This window comes from Camelus bactrianus, chromosome 7 (assembly GCF_048773025.1).
Source record: "Camelus bactrianus isolate YW-2024 breed Bactrian camel chromosome 7, ASM4877302v1, whole genome shotgun sequence".
Taxonomy (NCBI): Eukaryota; Metazoa; Chordata; class Mammalia; order Artiodactyla; family Camelidae; genus Camelus; species Camelus bactrianus.
In genome coordinates, this window is record NC_133545.1 from 43,537,084 (window position 1) to 43,558,503 (window position 21,420).

Genomic DNA, 21,420 nt, shown 5'->3' on the forward strand with positions numbered 1-21,420 from the left:
GGTGGTTGGGGGACTAGGCAGAAGACATCAGATATTGTTACCTTTGTGACTTGTTTACAACCTCCAGCCTGGAAGTCATATTCCAGGCTGTTTGCTGGTGGAGGATGGTGAGTGCAAGTGGTCATACCTTGGCTTTCTTGAGGAGTAGGAACCTATGCTGTGTATTCATGTTGGATAAGCTGACAGTTTATTGTTTGCAAGACTTTAAAAGCTTTAAAAAAAAAAACTTCGTGTGGTTTCAACATTTCACCGTATGATCAGTATGAAAATTGGTAGGAAGCTGTTAGCCTGTGTGTGTGTGTGTGTGTGTGTGTGTGTGTGTGTGTGTGTGTGTGTGTGTGTTAGATACCTGTCCTAGCCTCTCGGGCTCTAGGGGTTGATGGGGTGGTAGATTTTTCTGAGGGGTTCATATGTTCAGGAAAAGGAAAAAGGAAAATTGGAGTACCATTCGGTTATTTGGTGTGTGCTAAGTATTTGCCTCTTAGGGGTTGCGATGGCTATTGAGAGGTTTCTAACTGAAACTGAGGATTGCTGAGCCAAGACATGATGTCATCTTTTAATTTTGTTTTCAGACCTTAACATTTATCTACAGAGCAGTTGTAAATCAGATCTTTTCAGCGGTCCTCTCCCCTAGATCTTTACAGTTTTACCCGGAGATAAGGTTTACTCTTGACAGTGTTAAGGTTTTACAGGAACAGAAATCACCACCGCATTCGTATTCGCTGGGTAACTTTCCTTGGTGATGACTTGGGGGCAGAGGCGGATGGAGATGGGGCCAATTCTTGGGTTAAATGCCGGCGGCGCTGACCTGCGGTCTACGTGACGGGGGGGCGGAGCGGTCGGGGTTAGACCTGGTGCGTAGGGGGCGCCCGGAACTGAGTTTCTCCAAGTGGCGGGGTGGGTCCCTAAGCTTCTCCTCTCCCGCGGTGAGTATGCGGTTGAGCCGATCCCTCTGAGAAAGAGGAATTCTAACTCACCAGGCCAAGAGGCCAGCGAGGAGGCAGGCTGACCTTTTCTTGTAATCAAATTACGAATTACGGCTGTTGCCCGAATTACAGACAGTCTGGAGTCAGTGAAATCTACATATTAACAGAGGGACACGACCCCTGAAGGAAGGTAGAAGAGGGCTAAAGCGCTCGCTAGCTTACCGTTTGCAGGGCTATTCAGAGCACAATAAAAAGCTTCAAATCTCTTTTCCAAACAGCCAGAGGAGCGCTTGATTCGCCCAGGACTTTTATTGCTCGCTTTTGAAATATTACCCTGGCTCTGAGCTACAAAGCCGCAGATCCAGTCCCATTTGTTTGACGAGAGCGCTGCCCCAAACGAGTGCTCCCTGCTCACGGCTCCGAGGTCGGAACCCTGGGGTTTAACACTCCGAGTGTTGCAGACAGCGGAGCCCTAGCATCTCAGTGAATCCCGCAACTTTTCAGCGCCCGCTCCGTCTTTGCGCGGGGGGAGCAGGGTCCGTGCTCCGCACAGGGGCTCCGCGAGGGCCACGGGCACGCCCGGAGGGTCTCCTGTGTCCGGGAGAGGCTGGTTTCGTTCGATTCTAAAATAAATGGGCACAGTGTGGATTTTAAGAAATAACCCAGATTTCAAAAACTTGAAAACCACCCAAATCTGTGGGCACCAAACTAAAGATTACTGCAGGAGCCGCTTCCACTTTAAAGTTCTTAGTTGCTAGAAAAAGAAAAACAGCAAATCAGGTTCTGTGCTTTTCATATCTCCTTTGTGAAATAATTTTTTAAATGAATGTTTATTAAATCTTTTTGGTTGCCTTAAACTCCTTTTCTGGCATAAGTTTTGGAATAAATACATTAAGACAGCTCTGAAAATACAGAATTTCCGCCTTGCCTAATCTCTGAATCTTCTCCCCCTCAGAAAACAAACAATGCAGATTTTTGCTGCAGTTTCACACTATTTGAACAAGTATTTCCTCATAAAATAGCATAGTTCAATAATTGAAAAATATTTTGGGGAACTGTTAAGAAGCACTGTCTAGGGCATTACAGCCTTTTGTTTTTTGAGTTTTTATCGAACTGAAAAGACTTTTTAAAGAAAAAACTCTTGGGTTGTAATTTGTTCTGTTATTGCTTCCAGAGATAGAAAATAGATCCCGTTTGTTTAAACTTGGATTGTATAATGAAAATGTAAAATAGGCAATTAAATACTCGTGTGGATGAGGGAATTAAAGACAAACACTGAGTGGAAGTAACATTAAGCAAACTATTTGCTAATCATTATGCCAGTGATTCTCCCAAGTATCGAGTCCAGTTGGAAGAGAGAATAAGTAGAGGTGCTACTCCTTCCCTTATTCCACTTCCTTAGCAGAGTCATTGGAGCCATCTCAGAGAAGCCAGTGAGCTCTTTCCATTTCAGCTAATATCTGAATGTCCAGAGGCTGCTTGCTCCTGTGGGTACAAAATTTAGAGTTTAGAGAAGAGCACTTAAAAAAAAAGTTTCATTATTTTGAACTCACTTTAGAAGTCTAGGTCTAATTTGCACTGGTACTGGATTATGTCTCTTGTGCCTCCCTCTTCAGAATATGGACTGCTCAAGGAAAGAGAAGCTGTGACATTTTGCTTTTGTTTTGTTTTGATACTTACTTTTAACATTAGTGATTAATAGACTTGAAACTAGAAAGCTACTTAAAAATTATTCAAGAATTAAATTTTAATTCTTTCACTTGTCATGTTGAAAGAATCACCTTTACACATTTATTATGATGGTATAGAATAACAGTTTAATCAACTTCGCTCATTGAATCAAGGTACTTTTGTAATCAAGAATTTAAGATCAATTACAACATTCTATCTCAAATGCTAGGTTTTAAATTACTAATTGTAAATACAGTCAAAGGTTATTTGTTATAGTGTTTTGAATTAATTAAATCTAATATTATTGTATGTTTAGATACCACCTTTTTATCAGTGTGAATTAGGAGATAAATTAGTTAAATAAAAAGAAAGTAAAACATATACACATCTCTTCAGTTTCAAATATGGATGGTTTATAGTTATACCCACTGTAATTTTTTAAATGTTATCCTCCATATTAGATATCTCAAAGTGAAAATTGAAATTCTGAATATAAAATTAATTTAAAGTTGTACACTATTTCATGAATAATAAGAGTGGGGCTATTAAAAAGTCAAACCAGTAAGGATTTGATGGAATTGTATGCTAGAGAGAATTAGAAAGCAGAGTAATTTAGAAGTTTACTAAATTAAAAAAAAAAAACTATGTGAAAATGTTATATGAGATCATGGAAATCTTACCTCTTGGTTACTGTATTTTTCAACAGTAGATGAATCTATTCTTGCCACTTTTTCCTTTATTTAAAGAAATCTTTCCAGGTAGTAATACCAAGGCAGGAAACAAGAGCACACAAAACCACACAACTTACTATCTTTTTTATTTGAGGATAGCCAGCCAGAGTAGGTGGGGCAGGTAGGAAAGAGGAGGGTTTGATTTGGGAATCTTGGCTAGAAAAAGGGATTAACTTTTTCCTTTAAAGCATTAAGCATTGCATATACCTAAAAATTGATTATGCTGATAAAGACATGCCTTTGCCAGAGACATTAGCTTATGTTGATATAATATTGTGAATGACCTGTTCATGCAGGAACTTACAGAATACTATAAAATGATAGTAACTCATGCATAAAAGCTCTGTGCCTGCTTATATATGAATTTGTTTATGGGGCACCATAGTTTATTAAAACTTGTGGGTTTCTTCCTGGTTTAATGATGCCAGACATCCAAATAGCATTTGCTGTGCTAAGCATAAGTAGAGCATACAAATTTTATTAGCTAAGTGGTGAACAGATTTGTCCAACTTAGTATTTGAAACATACTTCAACTGCTATGCTTTGGATTGATAAATAACTGTAACAAATTGTACAGATATTAACACTTATGGGTAGAAACAATCATTATCCTATTTGTCTTCACAAAAAATGATTCTTTCCTATAATTTGTATCCTTTTTCTTATATTTCATGATTTAGATGTTGAAACATTTGTAGCAGACACACTGAGAGGGGAAAATTTATCCAAGAAAGCAAAGGAAAAGAGAGACTTCCTTATTAAGAAGATAAAAGATGTAAAGTCTATGTAAGTCACCTACTTCCTTTTATTACTAATATTTTACTTAGAAGAAACTTTGTAATTAACATTTTAATGAAAGATTGGTTATTGTGGAATTAAATTTTTATGTTCTAATTTAATTGGTGTTAAGTATTTTTAAAGGACAAACTATATTTCTACCATAATAGTTTTTAAAAACAGACATACTTATCATAATACCCTTTTTGTAAAGGCTCTTGATTATGTATTTTTCTAAGCATTCTTGCAAATTCCAATCGTTTATTTTGACTATCTGAGGATATATTTGGTTTAAATGGTAAGATGTAGGTAGGTTGAGAATTTTAAAATAAATATGGAAAATACCTCCAGATACTGAAGTGAATAAATGCAATATAAGTTGTAGATATTAAGGATATATTCTGATTTTACTGCTGTAAATTAGGTCTTTAAAAATATTTTCATTATAAATCCATAAGCCTTTTGAAAGGTCATTTCAGGATAGGAAGTAGTTTTTTTTCTCTATATGTATACTTATAGATTTTAAAGTGGATTTGAATTATTGCCACTGATTAGACCTTGTTTTGATTTGTCAACCCTTATTTTAAATATAATGTTCTTGTTTTATTTTGCAGCTATCTTCAGGAATTTCAAGACAAAGGTAAATTTTCAAGTTTGTCAGACATGATTTTTTTCCCTTGCAGGGATTTTCAATAGGGATATATAGCACATACTGAAATTTGATAATTGGAATCAAAATTTAAATTTCCATGTTGTGTACATAGACTTTCAAGATGAGAGTACTAGCTCCCCCTGCTGAGAATAAAATTAAAAAGCACATCCAAAATCTACCCTGCACAATCTTCTGATGCAGAAATCTGTGTTTAACGTTCTTAAGTTTTATGTTTCTTAGAGTTCATTGTGGCAGTAGTTTGTTAAGAAAGATATATACCTGCAGTTACACATGGAAGGGTTTGGTAAGGCAGAGGTGAGATACCAACCCAACACCATTGAACCCTGTAGAGATTATTTTATATTAGTGATGGGAACAGGAGGGCCTGTGGCTGGGTGCTCATAGGTAATATTTCTAAAGGCTAATTGTTTTAAAAACAGTATCAATCTGTGTTTGAGAACATGAGTAAAATCTTTTTCAAATGCTGGTCTTTATTCTTGTGATTCTTTTGATATGAATGCATGTATTCCACAGACATTTTCAAAGAAGGGCATTTAGTTTCACTTTTTGGAAATACGTGAGAGTGCTGGTAAGCTGATTGTCTTCTTTTAGATTTGAGAGTCACCTGCTTAGTGCACTGAAAACCAAATCCAGAAAGGCGTAGGAAGTTTCTACTATTCCATGTTTTCAGTTCTGTAAGGAAAACTCGGTATGACCCTTACTTCCATGATGCTAATTCATAGGTCATGACCTGAAGCCTGTGGTTGCTGGTATGAGGGTCACAACATGAGGTCAGTTAACCTATGTGGAGCGAGGCTCTCTGTTTGGGGGAAACAGTATGGCATCTTCTAACTGAGCTTAGCAGATACCACAGAGTAATTCATATCTCTGCCAACTGGTAAGTGAGAGCGTAATGACAGTTTCAATAAACCAGACAAACCTAAAATCAAACAGTTAAAAGGAAACCACAGTTTCTTTTCACATTAACTCATCAAGGTCATTGTGACTGGAGGAAGTGAGAATTATAGAATTGTATATGTTTCGAGGATTAGGTGGGAACTTTCCCTTTGGTATTCTGGTTTAGGACTTGTTCAGGTGTTTGGATATTAAAATTACATTCCTGAGATACACATTCTTTGTCTCTAAAGTGAATGGAAGTTTATATAGTATTTGATAGAAACTGAAAAGTGAGCCTAGGATATGAGTTCAAATAACACAGAATTCAGAGATTCCCCATAATCATTTTCCTCGGAATAAGTCATTTATAGTTCAGTACTGCTGTATTGAGTTAACTAATCGCCAAGAATACCTGCTCAAAAGTAAGCGTGTGGATAAATTAGATGTATACCTTGGAGAAGTATGAGAAGCTGAGTCATTTTCTGCCATTCTATTCTCAAAGTGTAATTCAGCTTTGTTCTAAAAAGACTATTCCTATAGTTTGTTAGAAATAATAAAGGGAAGTTAGTACAGGCATAATAGTTGATTAAGCAGTTATTCAAGATACATATTTTTTGAAGTAGAAATTTATTAATAATCAGATCTCTACATTGAATAAATTAAGTTCATCTAAGTATACTTTGATAGTGCTGCTTTTTTTTTTCCCTTACATTTTCTTCTTGGGGCTTTTGGATTATCTTCATCCAAGGAGACCTGGGCAGAATTCCTTTTGGCTGTTTCCTCTTTCTCTCTCTCTCTCACTCTCTCTCTCTCTCAGGTCAACATGGGGTCACCATGAAGTAAACAGAGGCTCTTTTTTCCTTCTTTTTTACCTTTATACTCATATTTGTTTTACATATTTTATTTATTTATTTTTTATGTGATAGTTAAGTACCATTTTAATATCATTCTTGGGAGAAAAAAGGACCTGGAAGAGAGTTCTTAAGTAAAATGAACTCTATTCACATTTATTCATTTCTATTAAGTGAGTTACTAGTTTCTCTAATGTACACAGATATCTATCATCCTTCCTTCCTTTCCTCTCACATCTTTTCTTACAGCCTTCAAATGTTGTACATGACAGAATAATTATCCAACTCTAGTTTTTTATTCTTAGTTGCAATATAGCCTGATAATATAAATTATACTCCCAAATACAGTCTTCATACACTAGAATTATGCTCACTTTAAAATTATTTTACAACAGAATTATGATTATTTTAGAATTTGTTCTCTGTCTCATAACAAAGTCGTAGCTCTCTTCAATGTGACTTGAAATAATTATTTTTGTGATGAAAATATATTACTAATTGAGTAAAGTCTATTATTGACTGAGTTCAAATAGAATTTTCTAATATATATTAGGTATATGATTAAAAAATTTTTACTTGTAGTTGTATCTTGTCCTTATGTTAGACTTGTTTTACTCCAGTGATGATTTAGGTATTATTATTTTCTTTTTAGGGTGATTGAGATAATATGAAGAAACCTATGCATGACACATAGTAGGTGTCCAATAAATATTATTTATTCTCAGATGCAACTTCATTTATCAAGAGGATTTAGTAAATCTTGATTTATAATTCCATTTTCAAATAATTTTTGAGGAAATCATAAATTATTAAAAGAAGGGCATGCAAATATTTCAAGAGAGTATTTTTCAAATTTGCAAAGTGTTGGTGTCTACAGCTTTAAAAAATGTGAAAATATTGCTTTCAATTCCCTTTGGTTGTCATAACTAAAAACTTTTCATTTTCTCCTTTAAAATGTTTTTCCTCTAATTAAAAAAGTCGTTTAATAGATTTTGTTCTTAAGACTCCATTGATATTGTTAAATATGAATAGATTTACTTAGGAAGCAATTTCCTTTGACCTCATTGGTATTATTAAGTTCATTAATGGACTAAACTACTTCTTTGAATGGCAGGGCTGTTAGGTGAGAAGGACCCATTTTAGTTTGTTCTGATGGAATTCTTTAGAACAGCAGAAAAGTCAGACTTTTGGATGTTGTTTAATTTCCTTTTCTTTACCCTTCCTAACATATATGTTCTATTGAAAGTTAGCTCCCAGTGAAATCTGATCAAATAACTTGCAGCTCCCCTATCCCCACCCCCATCTCTGGCCTTGTACAAATGTGTTAAGCATGCTTGAGATTATGGTTCCTGTAGTAGTAGAAGTAGATTTTAAAGGTAGTGCTTGAGAACAGTATCATGCTTTTAAAACTCTGCCTTATCTTTGCATGCTTTAGATTAGCCCTTCTATGGTAGAAGACTTATGAAGAGAATCTTATTTGTGGTGACCTACATCTTTCAAAGTTTTAAGAACTACAGATTCCCTTAAGAAGTTAAATGCTTAATTCTGTCTATTTAGCTGTATTTTATTACTTGAGAAATTAGTTTCGACAAGTGAACTGAGTAGAAAATTAGAAATTAATTTTTTTCACTCAAGTAATTTCCCTCACCACACTTGCTTTTTAATACTCTTTAAGAGGGAATGGTTATCATCTGAATTTTAGGTATATTATTTAGTTTAATATTTACCTGATTGCTTTTTAAAAAAGACTGTATTTGATGAAAAAGCAGTAGAAGGGTTTGTCTTCATTGGTGGTAGAAATCATGACTGTTCAGTTGCTGTTGGGCTTTATCTCCAGGCATCTAGGAAAATGTTAATTGATCATGAGCCATATAAAAAAGAAAGGATAATAGTGATTTGAACCCAGCTATTATAAATTTTGAAGTATTTTTCAAAGAAATATGCTGCTGTGGTACGATTAAGCCTTGATTTTGCTGTGTTACTTAAGTTGCCAATGAAATTATAGGACGAGAGGTCTTGGATCATTGTCTTTTAGACTGTTAACTTTGTATCGTTAATTAAACTTTTGAAAGTTGTGGGATAAATCAAATGCTTTTCTAGGGAAACAAGAAACAGTATTAATGAGCAACAACCCCATAATTATCCTTGTGAGTACATAACAGGGACACATTCATGTCTTTTCTTTGCGCAATAACTTTTACAAAGAAGTATTTTTAAACTGATCATTAATTTTATGGCCACAGAAATGAGATGCAAAATTTATGCTGTTGTCATTGGCACAGGCTCAAGGCACCACTGACATTATGTGTGAGTGTAATAGAATGGCTGCCAACTAATGATTCTGTAGACATTTCATTTGAGCATGCTTTTCTTTTAGATGTCTGATTAGGCTGTAATGCTTTCAATTATGTCTGTAAATTGTATCGGGTACGTTTACCTGATGCTCATTGTTGCTTCAGAGTTCAGTTTTCTATTACATAGACACAAGTTGAACATTTTCCTTTTAATTTATCGAAGTCTTTGCAGGTATAGCTGCAAATACTCAGCCCCTGGGAGAAAAAATGCTTTGCACTACTCAACAGCGACCCCTGTGTTCAATTAAAGCTCCTTATTATCAGCAGCTCTTTATTGCGTTGAAAAAAAAATAATGGGGGGGGGGGCATGGATCATCACTGGGACAACACTAAAATGAAGAAAACAATTTTGAAAAATGATGGGTTTTTTTCAACTTAATGAAAATTTAAAAGGAAGTAACCCCCCCAAAAAATAAAAAAAAAAAAAAAAAAAAAGGAAATAACCCTGTACAGCTACCACAGAGATTTTTATTCTTTACTTTCTGAGTTAATTCAGGGGAAGCTTAAAAAGGAGAGAGAGAAGAAATGAGGCCAGTAACAGTGCTTAATTTATTTTGCCTTAGATAAAAATAAGTGTCACAGTAATTTTTTCCCCAAAAAACCAGTATTTGAAATTAACTGCAGTTCTTAGAATAGAATGGGTAAGTTGAAGACAGTTTCACTTTACTATATAATCCAAAAAGTAGATTTAAAAGAAAGCAAAAAACAAAACCAGAGATCTTCAATATGTTGGTGACTCATTTGTGTAGAATATTCCTAACTCATATTAAATATCATTGAATTTATAGCTTTAATAATCTTTTTGCTGTATGTATGTATATATGTGAATATACATGGATATATATACAACAATATATGGTGGATATTATCAAAGATAATAAACAAATTCTGATTTTTAAAACTTAAAAATTTTTTTGGTTTATTTCCACATAGAGTTTAATCGATTTAAGCCTGAGCATCTGAATTTTTTTTTCAAAATCCTTTCCATAGGGTCCTTGGCTATATTGTTGTATTTTTATATTCATAATAGTTTAATGTGCTAAGTGCTAAGTTATGGTGATATAGTTGAAGTATCCTAACACTTTTTTTCCCCCCACAGCAAGATTTCTTCTATAGTTCATGATAGGAAATATCCTTAGAAAATTCATAACATAAAAATTCTTACTTTATTAAGAATAGAAGGATACTCCGGCACCTAAGAGCAGTTGAGAATTTTGTGATATTTACTGCTGTATATTCCATGATCTGTCATTTCATGTTCAAACATATTTTCACTAGCACTTTATGAGGTTCTCTCTTACCTCATATTTTAAATCAGATCACTCTTCTTTCTGTAAGAGAAATATATGGGATCACTGAATGTTCTGAGAAGTACTCTGAACATCTCAAAAGAAAGGGAAATTAAAATCTGAAGAATGAGTAGTATTTGTACATGTTTCTTGGAATTTTAATTGGGGAAGAAACTTCATCATGTATGGTGCATATGATGGTGGAATCACTAAAGACAATATGATAGTCATCTCTATATTCTCCTCTTACTGTCTTGAAGGGTGATTACCCCCACCCCCCAATCTTTACTCTCAGGGTAGGGATGATGAATGCTGATGAAATATCAAAATTATAAGGAAATAGACATGAATATTGATTTTCTATTACTTTGACAGTGTTGTCTTGAAAGAGGTTATTTCCTCTAACAAAAATATGGTGAAGGTAGGGTGCTACCCATCAGATGGATGCAGAGGATACAGATATCCTTTTGGAAAGCCCAGTAGCTTTCACCTGGATCTGCCCAGCACCTATGATCTAAAATAATACTGTAGGCGTTCTAGGGTTCCTATGGAGATCTTTTTCACCATGCTTTTTGGGTAATACCTGAGGTGGTTGGTTTTCTCTTGAGTTTTTAACAAATAACATAAGTTGTTAACAGTTAGATCACTGATATCATGTTAAGGATACATTTTTCTTTGTTGTTGAATATGGGTGAAGAATGAGTGCTTGTGTATAACCAGGATATAGCAAATGTTTGATTCACTCTTTTAAAGTTATTCTAAATAAGTATGTGGAAAAAACCCCAACCACAAGATTTTATTGTGTGGATTAAATCATTTCAAACCAACCAATCACAATCTAAGATTTGGAAATCATGTAGGAAACTGGCTGGAACATGAAAAAAAAAAGGTAACATATCACTGAATGAGAAAGTGTTTAGTTTGTAAATCACCTTGTTTGAACTTAAGAGAATGATATGAGTTTTAAAGCAGTTTTTCCCATAAAGGATTTCTGCTCTTGAAAATGCAACTGAGTGTTTTTAATCTGTACTAATGTAATCCTGTGATTTGTTATGAAAACATAAAATGTTCATTTGGCTTTGAATTTTGAATTTCTCATCATCGTTTTCCCAGTTATTGAGTAGGTAAATGGAATTAACTTGGATTATTTTCTCTGTTGTGCTTTCCATGCTTTTTTGTTGTTGTTATTATTTTGGTTTTGCTTGTTTGTTTTAGATACACACTATATTTTAACCTGCTTCTACTTTTTTTTTAACTCGTCTTTGTACAGACCATCATAATTTTGGAATTTATATCCTTTTGTACCAGAAAGAAGTTGTTGTATGCTGACCCTCAAAAACTCTTACTTTATCTAAATTACAGTGGATATACATTAAAATAGTTCAAAAAGTTTTTTGAGTTTTCCATGCAAGTGACTGAATTTAATAGTAAAGTTTGCCTCTTTGGCAAAGTAACATTTTTAAAGATGGCTAAATTATAAAAGGCTTTTCTCTGATTTTTTTCTAGGTGATGCAGAAGGTGGAGAAGAATATGATGACCCTTTTGCTGGGCCTCAAGACAATATTTCACTAGCCTCAGAAAGATATGATAAAGATGATGAAGCCCACTCTGATGGTATGTGACATTTTCCTATAGAATATACCTCTTGGCACTCTAACCCAAAACAATGCAATGTGTAAAGGTGGTGGTCTTGTCAGAAAGCAGTTTACACAGATGCCTCAGTTAACTTACCTTTACCAGAACCTTTTAAGGAACAGAAGAGCTCTCTCTAGTGGTTTTCCTAAGTATGTAGTTCCTTCTTTCCCTAGGACATTTTCTTTACTAGAATTTTTAGGAGAATGCTTGCATCATCATATGAATATTATTAGTAAGTTTGTTGGTTAATTTAATATTATAGTATTCTTGCATAATTTTATTGTGCTGCTTAATGGCTTGTTGTATTATTTATTTTATAAATAATGAAAAAGGTTTTTGATCTCTTTTTTCCTGAAAACTTCATACAAAATGGGTTTATAAAATATTTAATTATTCCTACATTACCTTCTCTCACTGGGACAGGTTTTCATCAAATACTTCTTTTAATACACATTTACAATTTTCTAATTGTCACCTAAAAATGTCCCACATTAAGTAGTGATATTATAGTGTTTTGTATTAATTGAAATAGTAATAAACTTGATTATTTATCTCTTAGTAATTTTTAAAAACTTGCCAAAGTTATGAAACTTGTTTTTAGTGTAGCATGTGCTTTCTCTGTTATAGCCACCCAGTTCAGTTGAGTGCATCTGAATTGCAGAGACCTATAAGAATGATATATAGTTACAAATTAAGAATGTGTATTGATAAATTAGCCATGCATATTAATTTGTGGCACTCAAAGTTTCACACAGACACAGAAATGAATAATGCTTTCTGCCACTGTATGATGATCAAACTGCGCAGTTCCATCTCTAAATACAATTGCTGAATGAAAATATGCTTCCTGCAACAGAGCACTCCACATTTTATGTTATCCAGATTATTCCCTTTGGAAACATAAATTGCTTTTATGAGGTATAAAATTATGTCTATTGCAGAGCAGAGATAAGTCAAGTACATGCATAAGTGATAAACATTCTAACCACTGATTCGGAACAACACAATCTTTTTTTATATTCAGAACTTTGTACAATGTGTAGCAACAATAATCTTACCTATTTATGTTGAATTTTACATTTTGGCAAACATTTAATTTCTATTTTTAAAAGAAAAAATTTCTTTCTCTTATATTCTGTATTTTTTTAAAAGATACACATTTCTCTTTAGTCACACTTATTATCTGAAACAGAGCATTACCCTTTCTAACCTGATCTTCAAAAGCATTCCTACTAGAAAATGTTTTATAATTGATGAAATAATATTTTCAGGCAAAACAATGAATTATTATTTGAGTTGAACTTTTTATCAGATATATTACAATTTTTTTGCTTCTCTGTAAAATGTTGGTAGATAGGAGTATGTATATATATATACATATACAGAGACAGAATATTTATACTCATGAGAATATATATACATATATACATACACAGAGTATATTCATAGACTATATATGCTCAGGGTTTCTCAAAATAGCATTAATGTTTTGATGTACAAGGGACATTATGTGCATTCTTTAAAAAATTACAACCTAAGAAGTCCAACAATTAAATACCTGTGATAGGCAGTGATATATTAGGAAAAGTGTATCATTATATAGTGCATTTACATGATTATTGTGTTTTCTTTCTTAAGAGTAAATAATTTATCATATCATATGTTATCATGTTTGTTTTCATAGTGAAATATACAGGAAATACAGTAATAGCATGAGAAAGATTTGTTAAAACATCAATATTTAAATCTTTTAAAATAAATTATATTCATGTATAACAAATTTTTTGTTAAATATAATTGCATTTTCATTAGCATTTCAGCAATTCTTAAACATTGAAAATTAACTTTTGATTTGATTCATTTTTGGTATATAAATACTATTTTTGATAATTTTATATTTTCTTCTGAGTATACTATAATTTTAAAACTACCACTTGGACTTTTAATTTCCATTCTAAAATATTGTCTAGTCATATCAGTTTTCTCCCTGCAACTTAGATTTTATAGGTGTTCTTTCCTTTGCTGAATAAATTTTCCTTCATTATGTGACCTCAGTCTAATGATATATTAATTATAAAATGATAATGCATTTAACAAGAAGTGTAACTAAATTAGCACAGGTCACCAAAAGGCCTTTTGTCAAATCAGATTGTTGTTTTGTCCTTTTGACTTTTACCTTATGGTAGGCACTAACAAAGTATCTGAACTTTGATGGATTATAAACTCTAAACATGATATGTATTTTTCATAATGCTAATATAATTTTCAAGGTACTGAAAAGGTCAGACCTGCACATCTCTGTGTGCATTCTAAGTCTGTCTTTTCCTTTAATATTTCTTTTTCTCTGTTCCTCTGGTTCAAAAGTTCACTCAGTTCCCAAATGGCTACCTAATTTTCCAGTTATTCCCTCAAGCCATATGTGTTTTGGTTTCTTTATGGTTTATTAGGTACTGTAGGAAAGTAGCATAAGTTATATCTTCTAATGAAATTCAAGCACACTTCAGTGATGCTTCGACTTGATTGCTGGTAGCAATTAAATCACAGCCAAGGAGAATAATGCATAACCTCACAAGGTCCAGACACCCTATAGAAATTGAAAGAGGATGAAAACAGAAAACAAAACAAAGTCTCCAAACCCTACCAGACACGCTGTTTCCAGCCTGCCTTTTTTTTTTTATTGGCCAACTGCCTGATTGATAGCAAAATCATAACTTGCTGCATGCTAACAGGGAGAGTTCACTTGTAGGTTATTGTGAGCTTATAAAGGGTTAGATGGAGTTTTGATTTTCGCATTGGACCTTGGTACACCAGATTAATGGAATTTCAATGAGCGACTAGAGTAGCCACAGCTTTGTCAGAGAAACAGATGGAGATTCTATAGTCATGTCTACTCATTAATACTAGTTGCCTGAAAGGTGTGCTGCTTCTCTATACAAAAGAGTTGATATAATTGATTTTTGAATGGTGCGTTGAAAAAAAGTACCTTATTGATGACTAGAATTGTAACATAGATGGTGACAGATTTTTGTAAAGCTTATAGGTTAAAAATATTGTACTTTGTAAATTTTTCTTCTCTCTCTTTGGAAACACTTTATTTTTTTGAGGGAAAATGCATTTTATAAATGATTGCATGGCTGCTGTTACTTTCATTTTGATTTGGTAATATTTATAAAAATTATATTTATTAGAAATTTCGTTTTATCAGCTTTGTACCTTTTTTTTTTTCCTGGAAAACTTGAAACAAATCCTAGTGGTTTCTAGACTCCTATAGATCACTGTTAGAGGTTTTATGCTATTGTATGGCTGGACATATTGAAGTGTAAATAGAAATGGTGCATGTCAGTAATCAGATAAAATTAGAGATAATGAAACTTAAAACCTTACAGAAGCATATCCCTTATCATACACGTTAGAATGTTTGTTTAGACATTAAAGCTGTAGATGCAGGGTAGCTTTTAGATACTATGTAATGACTTGGGTTTCCATTTTTCTATTCTGAAATCATTTTTCATTCATTTTCGTTATTTGTGAAAGAAAGCTTCTAACGGTACAGCATTGTGGAGAGTCCCTAAGGTAAGGTGAAAGGATTCAATGAGCTGGAAGACATATATTGGCTCTGCCCGTCGATGATAGGTCGAAGGATCCCAGTGGACATTTGTTACAAATCTGATTCAGTCCTAGACCATAATCACTTTGTGGATAAGAATCTGGAACCTCTAGGGTATGCATATAGGAAGATTAAAATGAAGCTAAAGATATAAAATAGTCATTTATTGTCCAGGTATCATCCTAACTAAAAATTCCCAAGTAACATAGATTACTAAAAACTATAGGCATTACAAGGACATAGGTTTATGTGAAAAAATACTGGCTTAGGTATGGAACTATTTTTAAAGTTTGGTATTAAGAAAAGAGGCTAAGCTACTTTGATCATAATTGATAATAGTAAATAATTTTTTTTCTTTTTTGGTATACTTTTTCTTAAAGAAAATCCAGTGTATGAAAATTTGGATTGATAAAACATATGAATCAATTGTTCCGAAGGATTGCTTTAAGAAGGCTTATCTCCGTGATGCCTATAAATAATGAACTCTTATATTGCATCTAGAGCAAGCTTAGATGTAAACCCAACCATGTGCACACAGACTTAATGTGTAAATTTTTACACATAACACACCATACTTTTGAGGAAGATATTTTTCATGTAAAATTCAGTTCTTATGAAAGCCAAGCAATTCATGTTTTACTTTTCTCTGGATTCTGGTAGAATATGAAATAATATTTAAAACCAGGAAAAACAGGTTCTTTGAATAACTTACCATTTACAGTAAAAGTTTTCTAAGTGTAGTATTATGTGGTTTTTGATAATAAAAATCATCTTTTTGTATTTTATTCTGAGAATTTAGATTAGTTTGCAACTTATACATACGTTTGTATTCATAACACTTTATTGTTGTACTTGGGTGTCTTTTTTTTTTTTTTTTTTTTACTTTTTGGGGGTTATTTTAATATACCAATTGCTAGCTTGTGTTATAGTAGTATAAGAACAATGATTAAATATTTTAGTCCTTTTCTAATGTGTGTAGTGTAGCTTCAAGTACTTTGGTAGAAGTGAAGAGTTACAGTTTTGGGGAAATGATAAAAAGTAGAAAACATGTCTTTAACACTCAAGATAAGTGTTGCGTGATTCAAGATATAAAGTTACACAGATGTAAAATATTTTTGTAACACAAAGGTATGTATCGAATAAAATAAAAACACATAGCCATTGAGAATCATCTTTCTAATTTTTATGTCATTGAATAGGAAAGTACTTCAGTATAAAAACAAAGTGCACAAATAATATAACAAAGTGGGCTAGATAAGAAAGATTGCAAAGGTAATAAAACTCAACATTATGAAAAATAATGCTTCTTTAATACAGTAAATTAGCAGTTATTTACACAATTCATGAAGACAAGAGCAAGGTACTTTGACAGAGCAATGGGGAATTCAAAAGTTCCTATTTTCGAGAGACCTATAATCTAGTTGGAAAAAGCAGATAGCTACCTAAAATAAGGTAATTAACAATCTAAGTTCTAATAAGGCAGAGTCTAAAAACAGTGACTAGTATGTGTTATAATATTTAATTGATTTGGTCTACACCAAGACAAATGATTGATTTCATTGATTTTCTTCCCTTATATGTTGAATGAGTCAGTTATATGTTTTGGCATCATGTTGAAAAACCAAAACATAAAGTTTATGCCTACATTCTGAGAGGTTGTAGAGTAAATTGTAGACAGAGGGCCTTTTATGCAAGTGAGTTTTGCATGGTTCCTTAAGTTTGCTGGAGAGAAAGTGGAATAAGATGCTGGAAAGAAAGTAGAGTAGAAATCCAAAAATCAAGTTTTTGTACTGATTGTTAATAATTTTGTTGTCAAGGCCAAGTCACTTAGCCTCTCTGGATTTTTATTTTCTGATTTGTGAAATGAAGAGTTTGGACCAGGTGATTGCTTTGATGCTCCCTAGATCTCCAAATGCTTGAGTCTTACATTTCAGAATTAGTAAATTTAATGGCAGCACAGAAATGATTTGCCTGGAGAAGGTAATAACCAGAGGTAATGTTGAATAGGAAGGAGTTGGGGGGGTGTCTTGGAGGTAAGCGAGTGGTAGACAGGAGGAGCTGAGTACCAAATCAAGTTAAGGGGTTTCACTTTGATTTGGTGGTCATTAAGAGACCCCTGAAGCAATAGACTGATGTGATGAATGCGTATTTGAGGGAGATTGTTCTGGCAGTTAATTGTTGGATGAATTAAAGCAAAGAGACCATCTAGTGGAGGCAGTAGACTAAATGCCTGGCTACATTATTTTTAATCTTGACAGCCTCTCTATGAGGTAGATACTATCACTATTTGACAATGGAGGAAACTCAGGGGTAGAGAGGTTAAATGATTTGTCCTGGGTCACATAAGTGGCAGAACTGAAATTTGAATTCATGTCTGTCTGACTCCAAGGACCATGCTCTGCTCTCAAAACCACTGTATTTTGCCCCTTCCCCAACTAAGATACTGTTGCTTTTGGTTCAGGGGGTGTTGATGAGAGCCACAGTTGGAGCAGTGGATGTTTCATTGAAAAGGAAGGGATTTTTTAGCCCCTTCCTCCCCACAGGATGGGCTGCAGCCGATTGTAACCTAGGAGCTTGTTAGAAATGCTGAATCTCTGTCCCCACCCATACCTCCTGAATCTGAATTAGCATTTATACAAGATCCCCAGGTATACATTCAAGTATGGGAACTTCTGTTCTAGTGGCATTTATCACATTGGCCTTTGTAGCTGAAAAGAAAGGTGAGTCAGACCATGCCATTGCACTTGAGCCACGTGTGCAAATGTGTAACAGGCATGGCATTAGGTAATCCCTTGAAGTAGGTTAAAAAAAGTGCTTCACTTCCTGCACTCTTCTGTGGTCCCTCAGCACGCTACACAAGGCCCCTTCCTGAGACTGCTCTCTGTGGGTACTTGTCCCATTTTTGAATCTGTTTCCCCCTCAAATCAAACTCTCAGTTAAGTACATTGTAAAGGCTCTGATAAATTACCCCTAGGAATGTTTGCATATTAATAGGGGCATACCTTAGGAACTCATGCCCCACTCACAGATCTTTAGATATCAGCACTGGGCCAATGGTAAAGATGTTTTTGGCTGTTGCATGGCACCATATATTACAAGATTTAGGCACACAACAGACTTCTCTTTTCTGCTACATATATTTGGATTTGGCCTGCAGTCTTTGGAGAAGTCACAGTGTATAGCTTCCTGCTTTCAGTTGTGTCTCCTGTTTGCAGCCTGAGCCAAAATGTGAATTTAGAGTTTAAACATTGAAAAGCAAAGGTTAAGACTGTAGACTGAACCAATTAATTACAGAGGAAAAGCGTGCTAGACTGGCACAGGGTTCCAAAGAGTGCTTCCTTCCTCTGAGACAAATACCTTAGGGGTGACTGTGCTGGTGGTTGGGGTGGCATCTTTAGGAAGGAAAAGGGATTAAACCATCTTTAATATTTATTGGAATAAACCTGGCACTGAACCAGATTCTTTTACGCATCTTATTTGGCTCAAAACTACCCCATGTGGGAGATATTTTCCCTATTTTGCTTTGCAGAAACAGACTCAAAAAGGCTTAGGTCACTTGACCATCGTATTCAACTTGTTAAGTAGCAGCCTTCAGCTCCTTTGGTCCTTCTGTGCCGTGCTACTTAAAAAATTAGACTAGTTTTTTTTTTCTAATTACAAGAGACATGCATATGGCTAAAAATAAAAATGAACAGAAAGGTATACAATAAAAAGTAAAAGCCTCCTTTTCTACCCTACCCTAACCCCAGAGGCAGCCACTTGTCACAATTTCTTCTGTAGTTACCGTAATAACTTTGGGCATAATACTTTGAGTTCTTGTCTGATCATCCTTGAACAGTATCTGTGGACTCCCTCTGTAATGGATGACTCCTCACCCCTCTTCTCCCACTTCTGCCTCCCGATTTTGTGTTATTTTATTTTTAGTTCTTTTGGTGTTTGCTTTTGACTTAAATAATGTTCTTATTTTGTAATGTGCCAACTTCACACAGTGCCTATTGACTCTTTAATAAATCTATGGAATTAGTGCTTTCCATCTCTCATCTCACTCTTCAGTGCCAAATTTGTTAATTAAATTATTTTTGCATTGTTAAGATCTATACCATTTATGTTTGATTCTCTAGCTCTAAGCTGCCTATGCTTTATCTACAAGTTGGATTTTAAACATTGGTCCTTTTCTGTCATGTTATTGGTTTTCTTCAAACATCTGAAGAGCCTTGGCTATTGATTCGTGTTTATGAGTGAAGGACTTGGTTGAGTAGCGTAGGTGGTTTGTGTGGGGCTCCTTTGCTTTTGCATGCCTTTTCTCCTGAAAGCTTTTTCCACTGAATGGGACATCTGATTGGGAGCTGTGAGTAAGGTGGGCAAGGCCTGCCTGGAGGCAGCCTGCCTACATCTTAGTGAGGAGCAAGAGGCAGATGGGAACACAGTTGTCAGAGGAAGTAGCATATTACTGAGGTAGAAGTTGAATGCTTTTATTTCATTTCTAGTTATAGGTTTTTAACCTTTTCCACCTTTTTTGTTGTTGGGGGTGGGGCAGTCTGGAACTCTCTGAGGCTCTGCTCAGTTTCTCTCTCTGTTTCAGGACCCTCACTGGGAGTCCTCCTCAGGGAGCTAGTACACTTTGTTTAGAGAGTAGACTTTGGGATTTGGTCCAAACATAAATGTCTTTGCTGCCAGCTGCTTTGATTACAGTTCTTGAATAAGTGGCCCTCCTCACCATCCTGTAACTCTGCTTGTAGCATTTCTGAGGCTCATTTGGGAAAACTAGCACCTACTCTCCTTGGTGTCCTCCTGCGCTTTGGTGCCTTCCACCGTGGCTTCATTGCTTCAGGCTCATCTGCCTTCTAGTTGCGAGGGATTACTCAGAATTTTTGACATTGAGGATACTCCTTGATTACCAATGTTATTAAACTTTTATTCTTTGAAAATAAACAAAAAGAATTTCAAGGGGACTTTTAGGAGGAAAGGCTGATACTCAGCCTATGTTCCTATTTTAATGACACCAACAGAGACTGCTTTATCCTAAACCATTCTTACGGCTGTTTCACAACTGTTCCAATGACCTGTTGGAATCATTCCTTGGGAAAGAGGTATGCTCCCTGACTACAAGTCAAAGGTAGTCCAAATAAGTATGTCAATCAAGCCTTAGATGTACTCACTTAGAATAAGTGCTAGCTTTCTAAAAGAACCTAGATACTATAAGCAATAGAAAGCAACTATCTCTTACTCTAAAACAGTTGCAGTCTTACTGTGGATGCAAGATATGCCTAATAGTTGGAAACTATGTCAACTTTGTTCAAATACAGAAATGTGTTCCATTGACACTAAATACTTTAGAAGGTCAAAAAAGGAAGAAGTTGTTGCAAACTGGTGCCAGTGAATGTGTTATGGAAGAAATTGGAGTTTGAACTAGAACATAACAAGGATGGGTAGAATTTTAATTAGTATAGAATGGAGGGGAGAATACTTTTCAGATAAACTAAGGGATGGAACTGGAAGGCATTCATCTGAAGGAAATGAAACTGGAAATGGCATAGTTTGAGGAACTGTGAAAAGACTAACATGACTGAGGAAGATTGACGAAGATTAAGAGATGGAGATTGACCAGAGTGGTATGTAAAAAGCATTGGCTCAGGCTTCAGGTTCTGTTTCAGCCACTGACTGAGTTAGCCAAGGCACTACCTTAATGGATTGGTTTCTACTACTTTAAAAAGAATTCCACTAGTTAGGCAAAAATAGAGTCTAAGCTTTGAAGACTTTAAATGATATCATAAGGAGTTGATTTAGTAAGCAAAATGAGTATCTATTTTAGACTTTTGAGCAAGAGAATGTTATGATGAAAAGTATTTTAGAAATACTTAACTAGTTGTAGGGTATAGATGATTGAAGAAGATGAAAACCTTTAGCCTGTGAAATAAGAGACCATTCTGTTAAGCCAGATCAGTGAAATGATCAGACACTAGATCAGGATAGGGACAATGAAACTGAAAAGGAAAAGGTACATTTGGGGAAGAATAGGCAGGATTTGGT

The 21,420-nt window shown here is 34.5% G+C and overlaps 1 protein-coding gene across 6 annotated transcripts in view; it reads left to right on the forward strand.

Moving 5' to 3' along the window:
- Positions 1-21,420, forward strand: part of SKAP2 (src kinase associated phosphoprotein 2) — a 291,337-nt gene that overhangs the window by 146,546 nt on the left and 123,371 nt on the right. For all 6 annotated transcript variants that reach the window (XM_074367326.1, XM_045505658.2, XM_045505659.2 and 3 more), the window contains 3 exons: positions 4,009-4,114; positions 4,720-4,745; positions 11,655-11,762. In XM_074367326.1, coding sequence (XP_074223427.1) covers positions 4,009-4,114; positions 4,720-4,745; positions 11,655-11,762 — 240 coding nt within the window. The remainder of the gene's footprint in view (positions 1-4,008; positions 4,115-4,719; positions 4,746-11,654; positions 11,763-21,420) is intronic.